This window comes from Ambystoma mexicanum, chromosome 4q (assembly GCF_040938575.1).
Source record: "Ambystoma mexicanum isolate Mex_15411 chromosome 4q, UKY_AmexF1_1, whole genome shotgun sequence".
NCBI classification, from domain to species: Eukaryota; Metazoa; Chordata; class Amphibia; order Caudata; family Ambystomatidae; genus Ambystoma; species Ambystoma mexicanum.
Genome location: NC_090928.1, coordinates 126,322,854 through 126,337,509, shown reverse-complemented (window position 1 = coordinate 126,337,509; position 14,656 = coordinate 126,322,854). Strand labels below are relative to the sequence as shown.

At 43.6% G+C, this 14,656-nt stretch overlaps 1 protein-coding gene across 1 annotated transcript in view; it reads right to left on the bottom strand.

Annotated features, from left to right (window-relative positions):
• The window catches only part of WDR64 (WD repeat domain 64), a 1,979,698-nt gene that overhangs the window by 66,905 nt on the left and 1,898,137 nt on the right, over positions 1-14,656 (bottom strand). Inside the window, exon 26 of the mRNA XM_069607651.1 lies at positions 8,489-8,569. Coding sequence (XP_069463752.1) covers positions 8,489-8,569 — 81 coding nt within the window. The remainder of the gene's footprint in view (positions 1-8,488; positions 8,570-14,656) is intronic.

Here is a 14,656-nt window from a genome sequence, read left to right as displayed (position 1 = left end):
TATGGTTCAGGCATTGTAAAGCCTGGTAGTCTACAAAATGTCCAAATGCTCTTTGCCTTGAGTCCCTGGAGCAGTAAGGCTAATACAAAGGCTTTAGAACAGGTTTGGCTTGGCTTACACCGCCACAGATTTGGTGGTCTGTATAGATGTCTTTCATTTATTGAGCTCCTGGTCCTTGGAAGAATGAAAGCAATCTATCAAATGGAAGGTCCAAAATATGGTCCTGCATCTCCTGTGAGGATATGGTAGAGTGCATTTAGGGGTATGCCAGCCCCAAGGGGTAGCGGCCTGCCAGCCCCAAGGACCATGCCTCTGCTTGACATATCGATATGGGGAACAGACACCGCCTGATTTAAAGGATTGCTGCTTGCATGTTGGAATGAAAGCTTGGCGTCCACCTAGCTCTCTCCAAAGTTTCTGGTTGACCACTGCCTGAAGGGAATCTGTGTTGCATTTTCTGAAATGGAGAGAGACATTCAAATATACCTTCCAGCTGCAAGTCTCAAGCAGCTTGTCTTCACTGATGAATAAAACAAACCCTCCTATCTCACTAACTCCCCCAGTGATGTACACATATTCTACATTCTACCAGGCCTTTGCCACAGAGAACAAAGCCTACATATAAATATATATCATACCTTCCTTCCTTCCTCACTTGTCCCTCCTTATATTTTTTGAGTCATTCACCTTTGCCACCCTACCTAAGTTCCACACCAGACAGCCATTGATCCTCATGCCTCCTCTCATCACCTTTTCGACCAACACTGGCTCACAGTACAGGGGATATCCTTTTCTCTTCACAACCCCCTTCTTTATCCTCACCCAATCACACACCTGCATACCCAAACTCCTGCTAGCTCTCCTTTCATTTACAACACACATAGATGTCTGTTCTGATCCACCTTTCTTCTTAAATCCTCCACATTGACCTTGGTCGCTCTTACCATCTCTAACAACGAAGGACAAACTTTGGTATTTCCCTTCCTCCCTCTCATCATCTCGAAAACGAAATCCTAATAGCACATACTCTCTATTTCACCCCTTACTTTCTATTGACTTCACACACACCAGCCAACCTTATAGCATCCATAATACTCCTATTTATCCTTTTGTTGGCTCTATTGCATTCTGGATGATATAGTGCCATCCTTTTATGCACTATGCCACACTTTCAGAAATACACTTTCATCACCTTCACACAAACTGACTGCCATTGTTGGTAAGTATACTTCTCGGGTATCCTTCCCTCGCAAATATTTCCTCCAAAAACTCAGATGCCATCATCGCATCTGCTTCCCTCAAAATTTTAAATTCAATCCACCTTATTATTATTTATTATTTATTTTTACATTTATAAAGCGCTCACACAGCCCGCAGGCATCGAGGCGCTGTTACAGGAATTGTTTGTTTTTCTTAGTTGCGTAGTTGTGTTTTTTTTTTTTTTTTTCTTAGTTACATATTTATAACGCGCTTAAACACCCAGAGGTTTCTAAGCGCGGACCCGGGGATCGAACCTGTTGTTGCTTTGTGTCGTCTTGCTTCCAAGACGCACACGCTGCCGCTGAGCTATCCTCCCGGGCTAATACATCCTCCCTTGACAATAAATCCACTAAAACAATAATACACTTACTGTAAGAACATCCACTGAGCCCAATAGATCCATAGCCAACACATCCCATACACCTTTTGCCACTTCCAGCTTTATTAAGGGTTGGGCCATTGCTGTCACACCCTTCCTCACCATCTTACATTCTACACAGCTCTCCAATCTTCTCTCAACCTCTCTATCAAAGCCAGGCCACCAATAATCTTCCTTCAAAACAGCTTTGGTCCTAGTATTCCCAACATGCCCCGCATGGGCAATGTCCATCAATTATCTCTTAAACCTCTAGGAACAACAACTCTGTCCCATTGGTATAACATTCCATTCTCAACACATAATTTCCTTATTTTCCTTCATGGCTTCCTCCTGCTCAACACAACTGATAACACCATCATGAGTCATGCATATCTGCTCTGTCATTTCCACGTTTCACCATCGTCTCTTCCACCTAATCATGATAAATGATCTGCCAGAAAATGTTCATGAACCTGTATCACTTCACTTTGAAACTCATTACTTTGCATTCTTGCCATCCAACTAGCGACTCTACTTTATCTAATCCTTTTGATTCAAAAATTACTTTCAAAGGCCTATGATCCATTCTTAAAATAGGTTTGGCCACCCACATAAAGTTTCAAAATATTTCCACAGCCCAATGAGATGCCAGTCCTTCCTTTTCAACACTGAATAACGCATTGCTGGTCCTTAGAAGCACGAGTGATCATCTTCCCCTCAAAATTCCTATCAATCTGCGTTCACACTGCTCCATTGCCAATCTCACTTGAATCTACTGTTGTTATTGACTTCCTACAGGATCAAATTGCACTAACAATGTTTCCATATCTATTTCCATCTTTATCTCTTGGAATGCACTTTTACACTTAAAAATTCCACCCCTTTCTTCAACAATTTCCAAATCTCACTTACTTTGTCACCAGATTTCTTTAACAAACTTTTGGTAGAATGTAATCATACCCTATAATCAGCACAACTCTCTTTTCATCTGTGGTGAGTTTATTATGCTAATACTCTCAACTATATCCTTCTTCGGTTTCACTCCCTCAACAGGAATCTTGTGATCTAAATACTTCACTGATGCCTTTTGGAAGACACACTTTTCCTTCCTTAAAGTCATTCCCCTTTCCTCCAAAATGTCCAGTACCTTCTCCAATGCCATTTTGTGCTCCTCCACTGTCTAACCACATATCAGTATGCCATCTTGGAAACAGGAGACCCCCTGTATTCCATTGAATAGTTTGTACATAACGTTTTGTAATACAGAAGAAGTTAAACCAAACCGAATGGAGTCCTTTGGAACTGAAATATACCTTTGGGTAAGGCATAAAATGTTAATTTCAGTGATTGCGGTTCCAGTTCCACCTGATGGTAAGCCAAAGCAAGATCCAATTTTGTAAATATTTGTTCCTTGCCTATCATAGATAACATTTCTGACATATTTGGTATAGGATGTCTCTCGACACCGACACACTTGTTAAGCTGCCTGAGATCTACACAAAGGCGAATCTCACCACTCTGTTTTCTTACCATGACCAAAGCCAAAACCCACTCAACACCATTCACCCTCTCTATGATCCCTATTCTGCACAGCTTATTCAGTTACTCCTTTACAATCTCTCGCAACACCAACGGAACAGGACATAGTTTTGCTGCAACTGGCACACTCCCTTTGTTTAAAACAGTTTGATGTCTCATTCCTTTAAGTTACTCACATCTTTAGCAAACACTTGCTTATAACTCTCTATGTCTCTCCTGTGAGAACTCTGTCCCACATGTACTACTTGATCAACTCTGTTTGGGTCTAAGTGTATATATACAACTTCTTCTGTTCACTCCATCCCAACAGTGTCACTCTCATCTCAGTCACAGACACCTTATCTGTATCTCTCCTACCCTTAAACTCCAAATCTGCTACAAGGTATCTGAACAACTCAATCTTATGGGTGTTGTACCACCAGGCATGTTTATGGGCAGTACCAGAGTATACACACAACAGTGTGATATCTTATCAAATACCTCCCTTAACACGAGAGACATTTTTGCTCCTGAATCCGCCATCACCTTTGTCCTCACTCTATTCATCCAAATTTCTGCTTCTGGACTCTCACAATCTTCAGCACATTTCTGACCTGCTATCATATTCACTGTAATCATGTCTATATTTTCTTCCTCTTTCTCCTCAAGGGACAGACAACCGTCTCCACTCACAAACTGCACACGTCTTCACGTCAAGCATTGTAGCTCCCTGGAACTTTTTACAAAAATGTACAAGTGTCCCCATCTCTTGCACTTTGAGCATGCTACTTTCCTTTCTGGGCATAGTGTCTGAAACACAGACATTCCTGACCCATAGGTAGCTTTCCCCCTTTGGGAAGCACCATGCCATTCTTACATTCTTCAGCCCTCTTTTGGAGGGAATTGCTGCCACTGTACGTTTTCTTAGCAACAATCTTGGGCACCTCTGTTGGTGCTTCTTTGCCCTCTGTTTTGGTTATTGTGGCTGCAAACACCATTGAATGTTCAACCTCATCCAGGTTGACGTTGTTTATCAGCCATAACTCCTCACTTATTTTGTTATTGCTGAAATCGATCATAAATTAATCGTTGATATGTTCATCCAAAGAACTTCCAAAGTTACAAGATTGCTCATGTTTTGGGGGAATTCTCCAATGTTTGTTGTGAAACTGTGATAAACAGCTCAGTACGATGACACTGGAACTATCTGAGAAAGCAACCATCATAGATGATAACAAATATCTAATTTGGTTGGAGTTGATGTGGCAAAGTGCTGCCTCACATGCCTCCCCATTCCATAAGCCAACTCTCAACTTCAAAGAGCACCAAAATAAATATACAGCCTATTTGATTTTCATTAAATAATAAAATGAATATATTGGTGTGTTAAATACATACAATCTACACTCATTGTGTAAAATGCATCACCCACATTACAGTTATTGTGAGATCAGTTTGTAATGCAAAATTCACTCCATGGGAAGTCTCTTACACACTCCTTCTATTCTCTTGCCTGGGGTAATTTATTCCTTGTACTAATTAAAATGTAATAAAGCACCTAGAAAACCATTCTTCTACGCAAAATTATTAGTCTTTCTCTCTGCTCATTTTCTGCCTACAAGCACACCCCTTCCCATAATTTAAGTTAGTGCTTGCTGTGCAGCCAGTTGGGAGCAAAGGTGGCAAAATATTCCTCTTTCTTGCCCTCACCCCAAACCCCTCATCACCCCTTCAAAGCTATACTGCAGAAGGATAACAGCAATGTCAATCATGAAAATGCATTCTACAAAGTAGAGGTATTTACCAGCACAGGGCTTGTTTGAAGCAAGTGCTGCCTGGGAAGGGCCCTTCCTTCATGTACTGGTACCCCGTGCTTTGATCCTCCATAGTTGAGCTCCTAGTTTCCCAGTGATAGTTCTGCCCTTTTGAATTCACTGAGAGCCGCACAGCAAATTCAATGCCACTGCATCCTGGGTGGATCAGAACAGCCCTAAACAAGCTTACAATGTACAAGTGTCCCCATCTCTTGCACTTTGAGCATGCTACTTTCCTTTCTGGGCATAGTGTCTGAAACACAGACATTCCTGACCCATAGGTAGCTTTCCCCCTTTGGGAAGCACCATGCCATTCTTACATTCTTCAGCCCTCTTTTGGAGGGAATTGCTGCCACTGTACGTTTTCTTAGCAACAATCTTGGGCACCTCTGTTGGTGCTTCTTTGCCCTCTGTTTTGGTTATTGTGGCTGCAAACACCATTGAATGTTCAACCTCATCCAGGTTGACGTCGTTTATCAGCCATAACTCCTCACTTATTTTGTTATTGCTGAAATCGATCATAAAGTCCCTTCTGGGACTGATATACCTGTTTTTCCTGTTTTTGGCAGTCTTGTCGTCTTGGCTGCAGTATGTCACTGCCGTGATGGATTGATGTATGTAACTGTTACAATGAATATACAGACTTTATTAACCACAATGGATTTAGTGAGAGGATGTCATAATATCGGACTCCATACAGTATCACAATTTAATGTCTGAGTTTCCATGGTTTTCTCACAATGCTCCCCTTCACTCTCATCTAAGGAGCAGGAGGTGGATTGGTCGGAGTGGCTTGACTTGGCATCCACAGGTCAAAGCTTGGATGTTCCCTTCTTGTCGAAGAGGTAGGGTTCGTTTCTGGGAAGTTGCCACTATGCCCTGAGGGCAGAAAGGGGGTTAGAGGCATATCTCCCGGAAACAGCCCGATTGCATGGAAAAAGCGGTGAGGCATAAAAAAAATCAGCATATGATGATGTCGGGCGAGCAGGGTCACCAGGTACGAAGTACGAAATAGCACCACAGGGAACAGTACATGCGGAAGAAGGTAAGCAGAGCTGGGAAGGCAGCGGAGAACAAGCTAAGAAGCGGGAGGGAGGAGGGGAAGGCACCGCAGTCCAGGAGAAGCGAAGCAAGCAGAGAGGAACAGAGCCCGGGAAGCAGGACAACAGCATCCAGACCAAAAGTGGAAGAACGAGGGTTGCAATGCGAGGAAGGGGGCAGAGCGAGCCATTGATATAAGAACACGGGAAGGCAGCTAGGAAGACTAGACCAGGATGCTAAAGTGATGGTGCATCGATGGAGGCACTTCCATCTACTACAAACCTTCCATGAATGCGCGTTCATGACAGGTTTTTATCAATTCTCAAAAAAGAATACTCCCGATACTGGCACGCACAATTGATAAATTGAAAAGAGAAATTGTAATAATAGACAAGAGGACGGTGGTGTTCGTATCGATAGTGTCACAAAGCAGCAGAGTATTTGGGGCCCATCCAAACCCTTCCCCGCAGCAATAATGGAGAACTCAGCCATGGGGCAAATAAAATGCCTTAATTCTCCAAAAGACAGGGATCATACAGGAAACACCAAAATCTCTGGCAATCACAGCTCCTGAGCCGACATCACTTGGGTTTGTTTCTTAGTGACGTCACAACCACCAACCCATCCCAACAACCTAAGGGCTGCATTCATTGGGTAGCTCAGGTGCACAATGGCCCTCATTACGACCCAGGCGGTAAGGGGTTTACGCCGGCGTAAACATCGCCGACCCTTACCGCCTGAGTACGAGTTCCCTTAGCGCCATGGCGGATATAACACCTGCTTTTAGCAGGTGTTAAAATCCATGGCGCTAAGGGACCTTGTTGTTAATTACGCCACCGTAATTTACGGTGGCGTAATTAACGCCTTCCCCACTCCCATTATGCCCTATGGGGCAAAAATGGGAATGGGGAAGGGTAAAATGGGGATTGGGGACTTACCGCCCCGCCAAGGTCGGAATGGGGCGGTAAGTCCGCCAACCACCATGGCGGAATTGCACCCTTTGCGCCATGGACCATGGTGCTAATAGCACCATGGTCCTCCGCCAAGGTCGTAATGAGGGCCAATATATTACTTTGTTTCAGGGTCACGCAATGACCTGTGGCCCCTGCAACATTATACACCATCTCCAGGTTGGAGCATCTTGATTGGCTGGAGCGGGTCTCCCCAGGCCTTGGACCCTGTTCTGTTCACAGCGCTCAGTGTACCTTTTCAAGGTAATGGGAAAGACTGTGTCCCAATTGTTGCCATTGATATAGCCACCTAGCCTGGGATAGTGCCTCCAGGTTGCAATGTTCTGTGTACATCGCCTGTATCCATCTTGTCTGCAACGTTGGGAACAGCCCATCTTCACACCATGAGTATTAGGCCATTGCTTGACTTGGCTAGGTCACGTGGGCGAGGACCATGAAACTGAGCCTTTCGGTCTGCAATTATTGAGGATTTTATTCTGTATTTCGCAAGTGGCTCACTGCCTTGGAAATCAGGAATTTTCCACCCGCCTTGTCCTTGGCTGCGAACACTGGCTCTGTGCTTACTTCCTCATAGTTAGTTGCGATGAAGCGGTTGCAAGCTAGTTCCATGTGTGCTTTGTTCTCTTGCGTTTCTGCATTTGACTTGTAAAAAGAAAAAGCTTCTGACAGTATGTATGTGTATCTGTCCTCTATCTACAGAGCGGTATGAGCATGTTGTGTGTGTGTGTGTTTGTCTGCGTAGCTTCGGGCAGGCGTGCAAGTTTACTTCGTGACTAACGTGGCTATGTCGTGTTGTCACTAGTGACATCAGCATGGCTGGTTGTTATTATCAGTCAACCTGATCCAGTGATGAGGCACCTGTATCTACAAAGACATCAGCTGGATAGGGGTTGAATGGTTGTCTAAGAGAATATCTGTTTCCATACGTGGGATACACTGGTTCACCCAGTGTTGGCCAAACAGTGAGTGGCACCTCCTAGTCTTTGGGCTGGCATGAGCGTAGAGGACATGAGGGCCATTCTGAGGACCCTCTCTTCAAAATTGTTTATGAGATATGATAATCAGCAATTTATGTCTATTAGAAGTTAATCTGAACCATAAAGTTTACAAGAAACAAATGAATCATATTATTGTCAGAATACAAAAAATGACCATCGGAAAATATTTAATTAAAAGCTTTATATTGCCTACACTTATACAGTGCATGTGTTTCACCCACCGTTCTTTCTCAAGGCTGAATGCATTATTATGTAGTTGCTTGATACGGAATAATTTCAACTCATATACATGTAACGCTATAAGAAACTGAGCAATCAAAATCTTGCAAATAAAATTCAGAGGTTATAAAAACAACCTGAAGTTTTAAATACAGAAAAATGATAGACAAAGACGGAAGAGAGGGGGAGGGGAAACATGTAGATAATTTTAGAATCCATCATGCAAATGTAACAATCAATATTTAGCTCTAATGTTTATTTGGCTAAAATCTCAAAATGGGGATATAGGGCAAAAAATCATGAACTTACTTTATATAGTGGAATATTACCAAACACAGCACCGGTTTCTTTGCCTGCACAGGTGGTAACTTCCAAAGGGTATCTTCTTAACTGTAAAATATAAAAACAATATTTATAGCTAGTTTACTATCTAGGGCTTAGTTTGTATTCATAAGAAGTGAAGAACCTATGCCCATCATCCCTACCAATTTCCCTTGACTTTGGTTACACTTTCACTGATCACATAATTTCAGGTTCCCGGACCTTTCAATACAAAACATGAATTCACCTTTGCAAAACAGAGGGCAATTACCTTTTATTTTCTACACATGGCCATAGTCCTTAAACATCACTTACATACATTCTAACCTCGCCTGCACCAGCCCTCAAGATAAATATTGTACATGTCTGAATTGATAAAAGGTGCACCACTGTACTTGCTGACCTCTCTTGAGGTTTTTCTAGCATCTCTAAAGCACATACATTGCTTTTGTGCCCTTTGAAGGCATTGTAGTTGACTTGATTGCTGTTGCCATAAATGTGTGAGAGTAAGGTGTCCCCAACCATAGCTAACTCTGTCAGGGTAGGACAAGTAGGGGCAGATTTGATGCAGGAGCTTTAGGTGCATACATTGAAATCTAACCTAATGAGTTCACAACAACTGATTTAAGAATTTTCTAAAAGCACCTATTGCTTTGGAAATCTTTGGAAATATGGCATGAACATCTACCAACATTTAAAAGTCTTCCTGCCCACCCTGGGCATGAAAAAAGATTTTGATTCACTATTTGTCCTGCTCTAGTGAATTGGGCGAGCCATCCTGGGTGGATGGAAAGACTCTAGGAGCCAGGCACACCCAAAAGTAGCACAAAGAGCTACTTAGAGGTAGTAAACAGGGTCTCACTCTTTTCTCCAATTTCTTGGGTCAGAAATGTGAAGCAGGGTTTAATAAAGAAAGAGACACTGTATGTTTAGAGGGAGACAAGGTAATCCCAGTGTCTTCCTCAAATGCTAATTCTGTTTTTCGTTTCAATGTAGTATTTAGCAAGTCTCCACTCTCTAAGTGGCTGCCCGAACAGAGAAAGAGTGATGGACTCTCCTACAAGTGGTTTGCAGTTTGTGCTTATAGAGGGAGCGAGGCCCTGACTATCAGCGGGTGACCTGTCGATCTTTCTTAGACATGCTCACCACTACTTCCACACAGGAGGGCATATTTTGAGTCCACACACTTTCCTTAATCATTCAGATAGAGAGAAAATGCTCCCCGCCAAAAATAGGAGCCAGCCCTGAAGCCAAGGGCTTCTGCATGACTTCACAATAACCAAACAATGCTACAGCCTATTTGCCCACCTTAGAGAGGCAATCAATCAATTACTGAGAACGAGGAGGAGGAAAAGACACAACACTTGAGAACATTAATAGAGGGAAATTAAACATATTGCAGGAAGATAAAGAAAGGGGGGCTGACCAATTGCTTGGTACATAGGGAATTGGGAACAGAATATTTGGTTGAGGAGGGGGAGACAGTGATTTACTGGGGGTAGGGCATGATGAGTGAGAGATAGAGCATAGGGAGGCAGAGGTGACTACACATATAGAGAAGGTTGTGCTAGAGGCAGGGTCGCTAGAGGAATAGCTGCAGGATGAGATCAAGTACTGTGACACTGGAGTTGGCAGGAAGGAGCAGTTACTAGGAGTAGCAGGGGCACATAGTGTGAATGATTGCTATCTGGTAGGGTATAAAGCCATCATTTTTTGTTTTGATTTTTAAAAATATAAAATGATACTTGTAATACATCACAGAAAGGGTGGTCTGATAAACAGACTGCCCTTTCATCAATCTCCATGCCAAAATCACAGTGTACACCTCCACCCTGCTGCATCAGTCTCCTGATTTGCAAGATGAGAAACCTCAACCACTGCCTCACATGCAAAACTATAACCAGAACACTCAGATCCAATTCCAACAAACACCTTCTCATCCCCCCTCTCATCTGCAATAAGCCGTCCCTTTCACAGTTTAAGAAACTGCTAAAGACCTGGCTCTTTAACAAATACTAACCTCACGACAGATACCTAGATCCTCTGAAATTTCAGACCCGATCATCTATATGCCATTTCTTACTGTCTAGATCTCACATGCTATAATCTGTTGCCTAACTTGCAAACTGTGATTGTGTTTTACTCACACTGCTAATGTCCATTGTAACCAGTTTCTCTTGTAACCAAGAAACTAGTATGCGCCTCTGTAACCACTAAGTATATAAGTATCCTTGTAACCTGTAAGCATGAAGTATGTAAGTATTCCTGTAACATATAAGTATGAAAGCATCCTTTGTAAACTACGCTGTGATACCCCAGGGTTTGCGCGTATAACCAAATGCAATAAATAAAAAATAAAGTAGTTCTCTGTGTAATTTAGTCCCTGAAGAGAAATGGGTAGAACATCTTACCGGCATCTTTAAGAAGCCAAGAGGAGATCAAAAAGAAAGACCATTAAATAACGTATGGAAATTGACCCTCGAGGAGGAGGAGATTGCGGAAACAATAACCAAATCCTCATCATCTAAAGCCGCTGGCCCCAATGGCCTTACATATCAAGTACTTAAAAATGATCTGTAACTCTGGTCGAAGCTCTTGAAGCAACTATATGAGGAGATCTTAAGGGTAAAGCAATTTCCTCCCTCATTGAAAACAGCTCTGTTTCAAGGGGGGGCGATAGAACAAATCTGGCAAATTATCATCCTATCGCCCTCCTGGATATTGAGAGTAAGGTCTTCATTAAGCTGTTATTAAAAGACCTACACAGTCTGGGTGGACCAGGAAGAAGTCATATCTCGGTTTTCAAACAGGCTTCAGGCGAGGACTTTCAACCTTGTTAAATGGGCTGACCCTGAACCTGGCAAGTGAATTTGCTGTGGGAAAGAGGGGCTTGCCATTATATGGCACCTGGATAGATTTATCCAAGGCGTGACCAGATTGACAGATCCAAGCTGTAGGCTAAGCTTAGGACCAAGGGAATACCAGATACATTGCTCTCAATGCTGATGGAGTTGCATAGAGGCACCTCAGTGAGGGTCCACCTAGATGATCAAGGCCATCTCTCTGAATCTGTGCAGGTATATAGAGGAGTAAGGCAAGGGTGCCTTGGGGCACCTCTGTTCTTCAATCTTTTCTTAGCAGATCTGGGGGACCATCTAGAACCGTCCACACTGGCCAGTCCAGAATTAAATGGGAGAAAGATCTTCTGGCTGGCCTATGCAGACGATATTGTTCTATTGGACAGGGTGGGCATAGAGCTGCAAAGATTGCTGACCAAATTGGGAGAATATGCCACCTTGAATGGGCTGGTCATAAATCCCTCAAAATCAAAGATCCTGGTCTTCAAGCACACAAGGAAAAAAATCAAGTTTAAAAACTGGTCTTTGAACGGCCAGTTCATTCCACATATGAAGGATCTAATATATCTAGGCTATAAGAGCTACGCAAGCCCGGCAGCATTCAAACTGGAGCTTGACATTTTAAGCAAAGTGCAGATACTGGTATCCCACATGAAAAAATCAGTACCAAGTATTGTAAATTTTACATCTTTCCTATGGTAAAATATTACATCGCCAAAGTATTTCCAGTATTATTGTACGGCCTACAGGCTAAATCAGAACTCTGGAGCTTAAACTGGTCTAAATTTGAAGGCAGAGTATGGAAAGAGGCCCTGAATCTACCATCAAGCACCCCTGGCTGGAACTTGTGGTTCTAACTAGGTCTAAAATCGCTGGGGTGCTTAGCCGAGTGGAAATTAATCTCATTGTATAGAGAGATCCTAAGCTCCAGGCCAAGTTCACTGTACAAGAACATCACAATGGCCCTCATTACGACCCTGGCGGAAATCGAAAAACGATGGCGGAAATGCAATACCGCCATCGAATAGCGCTCGGTGCGATTATGACCCGTCACCGTAAAGTACGATGCCATTAGCGACACCGTAGTGAACGCCTATGCTAACTGCACCAAGTACGCGCACACGCGCCATGCGAAACCGTAATTACCACCATGGCGCAACGGTACGCGAATTCTGACCCTAGCGGACATTTACCTAACGCCATCAAGCATGGCGGAAAGTACCATTCCGCCATGGTGAGAAGTACGGCAACGCGAACCAACCGTAAATGGCCCTACTGAGTGCCTGTACACCACTCCCTGGCCACATTGCACAACTCCTCGTAGGTGCAATGAAGTCACACAATGCAACCAGTGAAATGTACAAGTCACCCATGCATGCCAACGAACAAATGAATGTAGGGGCTCCAAGTGCCTTGTGAGTGGCCATCCATATTTGCCATGTCACCATTGCCGTACTGATGCAGCACAGGCATGTGAAGGTTCAAGTACAGCAATATGAACTGAAATATGAGACAAAACAACAACAGGCCCCCATCGCTTGACACCAGTGTAAGGCAACATTCAAAGCAGTATCCTGAGGGAGACTGCACCAGCCCTGTACTCTTGCCAGTAAACAAACCAACCATCAGCACAAGCATGTACCACACAAGTTGGCAGAGTGACTGAGCAGCCAGGCTCATCTCAAGAGGGGCCAATGGGAGCTGCAGGGCACAGATGGCACGAATACAGAAGCTATTCCAATGGACATGACCTCAGTCTCCCTCCAAGAAACGCACGCAAACACAGGCACCTGTGACCAGCCATATTCTGATAATCACATCATTCCACCAATCCACCTGGCTGACCGGCATCTGTTACACAAAAGCTAATCCCCCGCCCCTGAGCATGACATCATTAAAACAGTCATAATGGCAGCCACTATCCCTGACCTCACTGGGCTTCGTAGGCAAACGCGCCAAGTACAGTACCACGCAACTATACTCAGAAGCCGGAACCCAATGCAGATCTACTCACAATACATCACTCCACAAATAGGAATATGCTACATTACTTGCAAAGAATAACGCTACACGGTTAATATCATAATAGAAATTTAATGCACAACAAAATCACCAAGCCCATACAGCTATTAGGTCATGAACTCCAAAATATATTTCATTATTGTGGGCTGCATCCGCAATAAATGACCAGCTTCTGCTTGTGTGACGCCCTGTTCCTTCATGGTACACAGGGGCTACATACACGTTCAAAAAGGCAACATGGAAGCGCCTAGAACCACAGGGCCGTCCCATTAGGTAGGCACTAGTCCAGCTGAAAGGTCGATATGTTGCTCCTAGCCACTAGTACTGCGTAAGGGCATGTGGCCCATTGGCGATCGTCCCATAAGATCGTAATGGTGCTCCACTGATTAACACGAAGCAGCAGGTGTCGGGAGTAAAAGCCATCTGCAGGAGTGGCATACAGATGGCAGCGGCAAAAGGGGAGGAGATACCTGTCACCCAAATGAAATGAAAAAGAATGGTATGGGCATCAGAACTTAATTTGAATTACTCACTTCAATGATCACACTAAATCTACAGCCATATGCATGTTAGCCCACTCAAAAGGATTATTCCCACCCAAAAATCACTTGCGAATCATAACTATATAAATCGAGGTGAATACACTATTACAAACGAGTGTTTGTGTGCATGCGTCTGTTAAAACAGAATCCATTAGATGAGATTAGTAACGTGCATAGACACAAGTGTTTGAAGGCGCGTCGAGACAGGGAGGGTTCAACAAGGGCAGATAGACGATGGTCCCACTATGGCAGCTCTGCATCACATAGCGCAGGGGAAGTGGATAGATTCCAAAAAGCCATGTACATGGCAAACTCTCAATTAAATCATCTGTCCATGCATCCATACATCATTCCCTCATCCCGGTATAAAAACGCCTGATTATCTACTCACATAACATTTGAAATTTCCATTGAGTCTGTGCGTAATGCAGTCTGCAAAATCCACTGTGCTCCAGCCCGGAATTCTAGTGTTGTGAAGTAACATGTATTTGGGAACGTCCTGCCTTATCGTCCACTACGCTATTGCGCATCCCATACTATTCATATCAATCATTGCATTCTCGCCATGGCCCCTGTCCGAAGGACATTAAACAATAGAACTTTATATCTGCAGTCAGACCTGTGGGCGTCTCCTCGCCGCTAGCTGAAAACCGAAAGCGCTGTCCTTCGAATTCCTCATTTGCAACATCACGTCGAAAAGGCATCTGTGACCGCTTGAAATCACAAATTCATCC